Source organism: Petaurus breviceps, unplaced genomic scaffold (genome assembly GCF_028583685.1).
Source record: "Petaurus breviceps papuanus isolate PSGF00001 unplaced genomic scaffold, PetGlider_PUasm1.0 90925, whole genome shotgun sequence".
NCBI classification, from domain to species: Eukaryota; Metazoa; Chordata; class Mammalia; order Diprotodontia; family Petauridae; genus Petaurus; species Petaurus breviceps.
In genome coordinates this window covers 11297487-11308250 of record NW_027187380.1, presented here as the reverse complement: position 1 = coordinate 11308250, position 10764 = coordinate 11297487, and the positions used below count along the sequence as shown (strand labels likewise).

Sequence of the window (10764 nt, the reverse complement as noted above, 5' to 3'; positions counted from 1 at the left end):
CCCCAGGGGCTACCTGACCAGGGGGTGGCTGACCTACCCCAGGGGCTGGCTGACCTACCCCAGGGGGTGGCTGGCCCATTCCAGGGGCTATCAGACCTACCCCAGGGGGTGGCTGACCTATCCCAGGGGCTACCTGACCTACCCCAGGGGGTGGCTGGCCCATCCCAGGGGCTATCAGACCTACCCCAGGGGGTGGCTGACCTATCCCAGGGGCTACCTGACCTACCCCAGGGGGTGGCTGGCCCATCCCAGGGGCTATCAGACCTACCCCAGGGGGTGGCTGACCTATCCCAGGGGCTACCTGACCTACTCCTGGAGGAAACTGAGAAATGCCTGAGGGTATAGAAGGGAGTGTGTGGCTAACTAAGGTTAGAGGGGACTGTTGTGGAGTGCCAAAGGGCAGTGGAGCATGTTGTTCTGTGCCAATCGGCCTAGGTCCAGCAGCTCCCTGAGATGTGGGTGGAATCTCTATGCCAGATGGCATCTTCTGTGAAATTATTTTCTTTGAGTCTTGAGAATCCTTGTCAAGGGGTATATCTTCAGTGGTTAGAGAGGTCTCTGGAGCTGAAGGCCTGTCCCCTGGCTAGTTAGAGGAAGACAGAAACATATGGTCAAAGTCAGCTATACTGATCCCAGGTTGTGTGTTAGGGGAGATCTGATCAGGTCAATTTAGTACACTGCTCAAGAGAGAATCTCTGTGACCAGATCTTAATGGGTCCCCAATGCAGGAATTAATGGAGATTTCCAGGCAGAATATAATATCTAATAAAACATAATAGTTCAACCCCTATCATATCAGGTCACTAGGTAAATTATACAGGGCTTTAGAATAATATTGTAGATACACTCAGATCCCTTCAGAAATGGATCTTCCCCCCCCCCCCCAAAAAAAAAAACCGCAGGTACATGTTGCACTATTCTATTGGCTTCAAGCGGAGCCCACCCTAAGTTCTTTCCCGATTTTCCCAAATCACCAAAGAGCTTCTTCGACCAGAAACTAGTGCCTGCTCCAAGTCCTCCCAGGTAACTATCGAATTGTCTTCTGGGTACAAACTCATTTTTCGCGAAACAACTTCCTGGTGGGAAAATGGTCATATCCATGTAAGCTTGGGGATCCTGTTTTACCCCAAACTGCTCTTGGCTTGCCCTGAACTACCCCTCCCCCCACCTCCTCCCACCCCCCATGTCAAGCAAGCTTCAGACAGCTCCTTTCTTTGTTCCACTGTAGACTTGTAGCAGGTATAGAGCTTAACCCTCCACCTTGAATTAGAAGCAGGAAGTTGGAGTAAGGAGTGACACCTTAGAATTTCTTTGGGTCCCGGGATGAGGGCCCAGAATGCAGAGGGCACTCTTACTCCTGTTGTGATGAGATTGCTGAGAGGAACCTGAGTGGGCCTTTAGAGGGAGGGCTAGATTATGAGTCAGTTCAAGGGTTCCTTTTCCCTGTACTGGGCAGAATGTTACCAGATTATTTTCTTGATTATTGACTAGCTTCTCTAAATCTGTTATCCGTTCTTCCATATCTGTAATCACTGATCTGTAGTCTTTCAATGCCTGAAAGAAACAATAAAAAGCATACACTGAATCAAATTCCCACTTTCCTACCATCTCTAAGACAAGGCTGAAAAACAGGGAAAGTGTGTCAAGATCCCTATAGAGGAAAAATGAGAGGGGACCAAGAAAGAAGGATCCTAGCTAACCAAAAAAGTGTCTGTTGTTCTCTGTTCTCATAGCCCAGACACCTAGAGGAGAGCTTTCAGAGGCAACTGCAAATCCAGAACATCTTTTCAGTTTATTGCCTCCATCCTGGCGTTGGCTTCATACAGCCCCCAAACCAATCAACCAAGCCTTTCAAAGCCTCTTGGAATGAGGGGACCCTAATCTTTATAGTTCCTTTACAGGAACTTGGGCAGGGCAATTAAAGAGCTGTAAGATACCAAATGTTCTTTGTAGCTTATAACTCAAGTATTTAAATGGATACATATCTCTAATCATCAAAAAAAAAATGTTATTCCCTCCCATCAAATTTTGTTGATGTTCAGTCATATCCTACTCCTTGCTGTCCCATTTGGGGTTTTCTTCAAAAAGATACTGGAGTGGTTTGCTGTTTCCTTCTCCAGAACATTTTACAGATAAGGAAACTAAGGCAAGCAGGGTTAAGTGACTTATCCAGGGTTACACAGCCAGTAAGTATCTGAGGTCAGATTTTCACTCAGGAAAATGAGTCTTCCTGACTCCAGGCCCAGCACTCTATTCACTTTACCACTCAGTTACTTTCTATAGATTTTGTATTTACTTATCTGTGTATACATTGCATTTCAGTTGTCTATCATTAGACTAAAATTTCCTTGAGGACAAGAGACTTTTGTTTTTGCCTTTTTATCTCTACTACCTAATATCCAGTGCCTGGCACATAATGGATAAATTTTTGTTGAAGTCCTTCCTTCACTCACCTGCAAAACCTTCAGAATTCCTCACAGAAAGTAACATCTTATTTCAGATATATACTTTGAGGTTTAGAAATACAGTATAGTGAACAGAGTCCCTCAGCCATTTGAGGCATTTTTTTTTCATTGCTAACTTTCCCCAACCCCCTCAGAAATGTGCTTATTTCTGGAATATCACTTCTTAGAAGTAAAATGATTGTTGAAATTAATCTTGAGAATAGTTGGAGAATTTCTCAATATGCCCTTAGTAAAATTCAAAACCAGTAGATGTCTTAAATTCAGAAGGACCTGAGTTTTCATATCCTGTCTCTGACATTTACTCTCCCTGTGACCATGGGCAAGTTATAACTTCTCTGAGTCTTAGGTAAACTGTCTAATACTTAGTTTGAAAGGTAAATAGTAGGATGTAAGGAGACATAACCATTTCTTCCTTCTTTTTTAATCAAGTTAACCAATGGTTTATCTATTTTTCTCCATCATAAAACAAGCTTTTAGTTTTACTTATTAGTTCAGTTTTTTTTTTTTAACTTTCAGTTTTGTCAGTCTCTCCTTGGATTTCCAGATTTCTATTTTGGTGATTAATTGGGGATTTTTAATTTGTTCTCTTTTTAGTTTTTTAAGTTTCAGACCCAATTCATCAATTACCTCCCCCCCCCAGATGTAAACATTTAAAGATATAAAATTTCCCCTAAATTCTGCTTTGGCTACTTCCTACAAATTTTAGCATGTTGTCTCATTGTTGTCATCATCTTAAATGAAATTTATGATGATTTCTATGCTTTGCTCTCAATCTTTAAGATTAGACTATTTCCGTTTCCAATTAATTTTTAATCTATGCTTCCAAACTCTTTATTGTATATAATTTTTATAGCATCGTAATCCACAAAGGGTCCATTTAATATACATGCTTTTCAGCATTTGTGAAGTTTTTATACCCTAATACATGCTCAGTTTTTGTGAAGGTGCCAAAGAGATAGCCATCTCCCAGACTCCCTGTGCCTCTTTCTCTTCCTCTCCTTGGATTTCCTTACCAATCTCTCCTCTATCCCTTTCTTTCTCTATGTTTCTCTCTCTTTAATTTCACTTGGTGTCCCTTGGGCAAAAATGTTCAACTGATGATTATTTTAAGTCTCTCTTTTCTTCATTTAAAAAATGGGTGAGGGTGGGGCGGCCAGGTAGCACAGCAAGTAAGAGCACCAGCCCTAGAGTCGGGATGACCTGGGATCGAATCTGGGCTCAGACACTTAGTACCCACCCAGAAACACCTGGCTGTGTAACCTTGAGCAAGTTACTTAACCCCAATTGCTTTGCCTTTTCCCCTCAAAAAAAAAAAATGGGTGAGAACAATATACACTTCTCTCTTTAAACAGAAAAAAATCAAACCAGATTAAAAATTGCTTTTCCTTTGTGGTTCTACACTGATTTTTTTTTAAAGTACAGTAGCTTTTGTTGAAAAAGTTAAAAAAAAGTCTTCTCCCCCCCCTTTATTCTGGTGTAATCCTTGCTCTCTACTGCCCCTTTGTGTTCCCAGAGGAGATGTGTCTGTGGCAGTGGGATAGGGCAGAATGTGCCAAATGAATCACATTTCAGGTCTTTGCCTCAAATTATTAAAAACATTTTTTTCCTTGATGTTGCCTGCTACTCTCCAAAATGTGTTTATTCCTGGAATCTTATTTTAAAAGTAACTCTAGGGGGCAGAGTCAAGATGGTGGAGTAGAAACAAGACTTCTTTGCCACTCCAGCTCCCACCACCTCCAATTCATGTAAAAAAATTACTCTAGATAAACTTTGGAGCTACAGAACCCACAAAAGGACACAGAGAAGCTAACCTCCTGCTGAGGACAGCCCGGCCGGCTGGCAGGTAGTGGCCAGCCCAGTGCTCTGGGAGCCGACCCCAAACCCTGCTCAAGCTGGAGGTCTTAGTGCCAGGGCAGCCTGACCAGCCACCGGCTGGAGGGACTTCAGATCACCAGCAGCTGTGGCAGTTTCCAGAATTATCAACGCATAGATGCCAAGAACAAAGTGAGGTGTCAGTGCAGTGTGGACTTTGGGACCTGGGAATTCAGAGTGCGATCTGACTTTTGTCCCCAGGGCAAGAAGTGGCTGAGGGGCCAAGGCCATGCAGCCACCAACACATAGCAGCTTTAGCTCCTGGCCGGCAGAGTGTAGGGGGACCAAGCTACCAGTCTGAGGGGTAATTGCTCTTGCTTTAACCTGCTTGGATCTGGATTGCAGTATAGGGTGGAGTTCCTGGGGTGTGTGACCAGCTTGTCAGAGCATGTGGAGGCTTCAGAGAGGGCACCCAACTAATACTTTTGGGAGTAGAGAAAACCCCAGCGTTTGGGATGAAGCTCCCCTGTCTGGTGGCAGAGTCCTACTGTAGCAAAAAGCTCAAAAGTCAAGCAATTGAGTGGCAACATGAGCAGGCAAAGGAAGCAAACCAAGCAGAGCAATCCAACTTTACACTCCTATTTTGGGGACAAAAAGGATCAAAGCATGGAACAGGAGGAAGGCAGTGAATTCAGAACTCCTGCACCAAAAGCTTCAAAGGAAAATACAAGCTAGTTACAAGCCGTAGAGGAGCTTAAGAAGGATTTTGAAAACCAAATAAGAGAAGTAAAGAAAAAATTGGGAACAGAAATGAGAATGATGCAAGAAAACTATGAAATGAGAGTCAACAACCTGACTGAAGAAAATAATACCTTAAAAAATAGACTGGCTTAAATGGCAGAAGAGGCTCAAAAAGGGAATGAGGAGAAGAATGCCTTAAAAAGCCAAATTTGCCAGATGGAAAAAGAATCTCAAAAGTTCACTGAAAACAATCATTCCTTCAGAATTAGATTGGAGCAAATGGAAGCTAGTGACTTTATGAGAAATCAAGATACTATTAAACAGATCCAAACAAATGTAAAAATAGAAGGCAATGTGAAATATCTCATGGGAAAAACCACTGACCTTGGAAAATAGATCCAGGAGAGATAATTTAAAAATTATTGGACTTCCTGAAAGCCATGATCAAAAAAGAAACTAGAAATAATCCTTCAAGAAATTCGCAGGGAAAATTGCCCTGATGTTTTAGATCCAGAAGGCAAAATACAGGTTGAAAGAATCTACTGATCACCTCTTGAAAAAGATCCCAAAAAAGAAAACTCCTAGGAATATTATAGCCAGGTTCCGGAATTCCCAGATCAAGGAGAAAATATTACAAGCAGCCAGGAAGAAACAATTTGAATATTGTGGAAACACAATCAGGATAACACAGGACCTGGCAGTTTCCACATTGAGGGATCGAAGGGCTTGGATTATGATATTCTGGAGGGTAAAGGAGCTGGGATTAAAACCAAGAGTCACCTACCCAGAAAAACTGAGTATCATGTTTCAGGGGAAAATATGGTCATTCAGTGGAATAGAGTACTTTCAAGCATTCTTGATGAAAAAAACAGAGTTGAATAGAAAATTTGACATTCAGATACAAGAAGCAAGAGAAGCATGAGAAGGTAAACAGGGAAAAGAAATCATAAGGAACTTATCAAAGTTGAACTATTTACATTCCTACATGGAAAAAACAATAATTGTAACTTATGAAACTTTTCTCAGTATGAGAATAATTGAAGGGAATAGAAATGTGCATATATACACACACACACACACATACATATATGTCTATATAGGAGGGTATATGAGCATATGAATACATATATGAATGTGTGTATATATATATGTACAGGTATGCACAGACAGAGGGCACAGGACCAATTTAATGGGAAGGGATGATACTTAAAAGGTGAAATTAAGAGGTGAGAGAGGAATATAATGAGAGGAGATGGGGAGAGACAGAATGGAGTAAACTATCTCATATAGAAGACGCAAGGGAAAATGGTTACAATGGAGGGGAAGAACAAGAAGGCAAAAGGGAATGGGTCAACCTTATTCTGATTGAATTTGGCTGAGGGAGGGAATGACATACACACTAAATAGGGTATCTCACTCTACAGGAGAGTAAGGGTGTAGGGGATGAGAGGGGGGATGATGGAAGGGATGGCAGGCTGGGGGGGAGGGAAGTTGGAAGCACCCACTTTTGAAAAGGGACAGGATCAAAGTAGAGAATAGAACAAGTGGGAGGTGGGATAGGAGGGAGGGAAATATAGTCAGTCTTTTACAATATGTCTACTATGGAAATGTTTTGCATAGCTACACATGTACAACCTATATTGAATTGCTTATTTTCCCAGTAAGGGTGGGTGACAAGGGAGGAAGGGAATGAATCTGGAATTCAAAGTTTTAAAATCAAATTTGTTAAAATATATATATATACTATTATCAATATTATTTTACATATAACTGGGAAATAAGACATACAGGCACTGGGGCATAGAGATCCACCATGCTTTACTGGAAAGTCAGAAGGGGTATGGGAGAAGATATGGGAGAGAGTAGATTGGAGGAGGGGATATCCAGTGGGATCGATATTTTGGGGTGGTGGGTAGGGGGAAAAGGGGGAGAAAATTTGTAACTCAAAATCTTGTGGAAATGAATGATGCAAACTAGAAGTTAATAAAGCATTTGATTAAAAAATAAATAAATAAAAGTAACTGTAGGAGCAGCTAAGTGGCACATGGCCTGGAGTCAGGAGGACCTGAGTTCAAATCTAGCCTCAGACACTTGACACACCAGCTGTGTGACCTTGGACAAGTCACTTAACCCCAACTGCCTTGCCTCCCCCCCCCACACACAAAAAAAGTAACTGTTAAAATTAAACTTGGAGAAAGTCTCTATATTCCATGCTAGTACAGAGTTTTAAAAATCAAAATCTTTAAAGCTTGGGTGGTATCTCTGTAGCCAAGGGACCTGACTGCTGTAGTTGCTAGATAAGTAATGGGTGGTGGTGGTGGGGGAACTTCATGGCTGCAGAGCAATGAAGGTCTAGAAATCCATCTGCTTCTGGGAGTAAGGGCCCAAATACTTTCCTGATTTTTCAGAATCTGACCAGCCTGAGTCCTGCTTCCCATTGCTAAGATTTGGAATGTATCAGCCTCAACTAGGGTGTACTGGAGGGAGGGATCCTGGAGATACTTGGCTGGTTTGGGACCTGGAAGACTCCCTCTCACCTGGGGAAAGTCCTTCCGAAGTGGGCCCTTCTCTTGATCTGCCTTCAATTCTTTGACTTCATTCATGACATCCTGGATCAGTCCCATGGCCTGCAGGAGGAACCAACAGAAGCTAGGGTGATATACCTTGTTAGGGGTGTGCTGAAGCCAACTGGAACCCACCAGAATTAACTGTTAAAATTTCAGTGTAACAATTACAGATATATCATATCTGTGACAACTAACTTTGATAGACTGGGCTCCTCTCAGCAATGCAAGGTTGTAAGACAACTCCAAAAGACCCATGATGGAAAGGGATGTCCACATCCAGAGAAAAGAACTGCAGAGTCTGAATGCAGATTGAAGCAAACTACTTGCTCTCTCTCTTTTGTGTTTTGGCTTTTTTTTTTTTCTTCTTTCTCATTGTTTACTCCATTGGCTATAATTCTTTACAACTTCACTAATGTTTAATTGGAAGGTATTTGTAGAACCCATATCAGATTGCATGTCGCCTTGGGCCGGGTTTCGAGGTAGGGAGGAGGAGAGGGAAGGGGAGAAAATTTGGAACTCAAGGGATTGTGGAATTGAATGTTGCAAACTAAAAGTAAATAAATAAATTTTTTAAAAATTTCAGTGTAAGCATTTACACCTTGGGAAATCAACAAATACTACAAAGCAGGGTTTGATGTATTGTTTTATTGATTGTCTGAGTATAAGATAGTGAGGGGAAATGTTAATAATATAGATTAAACTTAAAAATTTTAAAGTGTATATCATAAGTACATTTTTTTTTTGGAGAGCCATTTGTTAAACATTTACTTAGGACCCAGTGGGGTAGTTTTCCCTAGGTTGGAAAAAAAGTCTGTTGTCTGGGTCTTGTTAGCCTTCTTCCCCCTGTACCTAGAAGAGTGAGTGACTATGACTAATGAGAGATGCCTAAGTCCTAGCATCACCTCTTGTATGTATGTATGTACCTCCTTCAGTCAGTCACAAAGAATTCTCTCAACCTGGGACCTGAAAGTGCTCAGGGATCTCAGCACTGCCAGCTCAATGTCCCACTTACCAGGTGTGTGTGTGTGGGGTGGGGGGGGTGGCAGGGGAAGGCTTGCCTGATTGAAATATATCAGATCGTTTTTTACTATTGGAATGGTCAAAATTTAATATTTACCACAACCACCTAAAGTTCTTTTGAGTTCTTCTGGCTATTATTGCTTTTTTGAATGAAGTTTTTGTTAGTATCCTGTTCAAAATATCATAATTTCAAAAAGGAAATGATATTGGAGATTTCTCTGACAAGATTATAGCCCAGTATTGGAAAGAGCACTGGTCTAAGAATCAAGAGGTGATGTTCTAGTTCCAGCTACACCAATAACTTTAGCTATATGATTTGGGACAAGTGACTTTACTTTTTTGTGCCTCAGTTTCCCTATCTGTATAATGAAGTGCTTTGACTAATTGATCTCAAAGGTACTTTTCCAACGTCTCCTAGATTAGGACTGGGGAGGGTCCTTTATCCGCCTTTACTTTCCGGTGTTGTCGCACCTCCTGCTTTTTCTAGGGCCTTAAGTTTCTACTTCTGCTGCACGTGATGAACACCGATGTCTCCGAATGGAAGTTCAACCAGCCCCCCCCCCCCCAACTTAGAACTAAGAGATACACTTCCCCTCGAGGGGCTGGCTTCTTCCTCTCTATACGAACCCAGAATGTCTGCTCGCTCAGAACCTGTTAACGACAGGTGAGACCTAACTTGACCAAACCTGAATGAGTACTCCATGGGAAAAGGGAACTCTTAAAGTCCCGGGGAAGACATTCAAACCCCCCAACCCGCAGTGAAGCTGCCTCACCTTGGAAATGCCGTCCTCATTGGCTTCCACTTTCTTTTTCATCTGCATCATTTGCCAGATGTCTGATACTCGGGAACCACTCGGAGTCTTCTCTAGCAGGTCGGTACCGGACGGCAGCTTGTCCAAAGCAGCTATTTGTTCCCCAAATACATCAACCTGGGAGCCAATGTCCTGTACGTGGCTCTCAATTCCTTGCACCTGATTCCCAATGGCTTGGACTTGTTTGCCTAAATCCTGCACCTGCCCCCCCAGGTCCTTCACGTGAGCCTCTATTACTTGGGGTGTGAGTCGCCCTGAAGAAGGCTGCTTGCTGATGCTGACCTTTCTCTTCTCCTTGCCCGGGGTCCCACTTGTGGACGCCCGGATAGATTCTATGCTCCGGCTCTGCTCGGTGACCTGGGGAGGCAACTCAATTTTGATGTCCTGCAGGTTTAGATGTTTGAGCATAGCAGCGAGCAGGGTGTGGAGGGCATTGAAGTTGACAGCGCCAATCTCTGGCGTGCCAATGGAAAGGTCCACCAGCTCCCCCAAGGTGATTTTGGCAGGCATGATTAGTCCGCTTTGTTCGGTTCAGCATTCAAACGGGTCAGGCTCGGGATGGGCTCCCTCCATAGAATAGGAGGCCAGTTTTTCGCCCCCCTTATGAGTCCGGTTGACGAACTCTTGCCAGTTTTCTTGGTGCCCTTAGCTAGCCCTGTCAAGTTACTACTACCTGACAGATTATGTCCCACCTGCTAGGGGACGACGCTATCAGGAATCTAAGGATACAGTCCAGGTATGTGAGTGCCCAGGGAGCAAGGGATTCTTGGCCCTTCTCTTGGAAGCACTGCCCGGTGCAGACCTCCCTCCCTCCCTTCCACCTCCCACCTCCCACCGTCGATTCAGTGAATCTCAAAGCTTATTCCTAGGTTGCCTGCTAGACCTCCGCGCAGTACCTAATCTCCAAGTCTCACAGCTTGGACGTTCCACCCTCTCCCTCCCATTGGTTCCCCGCCAAGTCCGCACGTTCGAAATGCCCAGCATGCCATTTGTTTTCTTCGAAGAGGGTATTTTATTCCTTTAGTATTTGTGGTTGCTCGGTAACAGTCGCAAAAGCGGCACTACAGCTTCCTATGAGTTCTATGGGAAGAATGCGCCACTGAGAGTAAAGTCCTGGAACCCCCACAAAATTAGGGAGGTAAGGATGAGGATGGCGAACTCCATTGGCAGGGCTAGCTGCTCGTTCCCGAAGCCAGCTAGAGCAGTTAAAGCATTTTCTATCGATACCATCCGCCGCGAACCCAGCAACAGAACAAGGAAAGCTTGGCCTGTAATTGCCATTTGTGACTCCAGGAATTTATCCTTTCCAAAGAATGATCTGGATGATTGTCACCGAGCCAGTTCGTG

General features: G+C 43.3%; 1 protein-coding gene across 1 annotated transcript in view; it reads right to left on the bottom strand.

Annotated features, from left to right (window-relative positions):
- The window catches only part of QRICH2 (glutamine rich 2), a 45081-nt gene extending 35154 nt beyond the window's left edge, over window positions 1-9927 (bottom strand). Inside the window, exons 1-2 of the mRNA XM_069076858.1 lie at window positions 9379-9927; window positions 7556-7645 (exon numbers count right to left, since the gene is read on the bottom strand). Of these exons, the coding sequence (XP_068932959.1) occupies window positions 7556-7645; window positions 9379-9927 (639 nt within the window). The remainder of the gene's footprint in view (window positions 1-7555; window positions 7646-9378) is intronic.
- Between the last annotated feature and the right edge of the window lie 837 nt (window positions 9928-10764).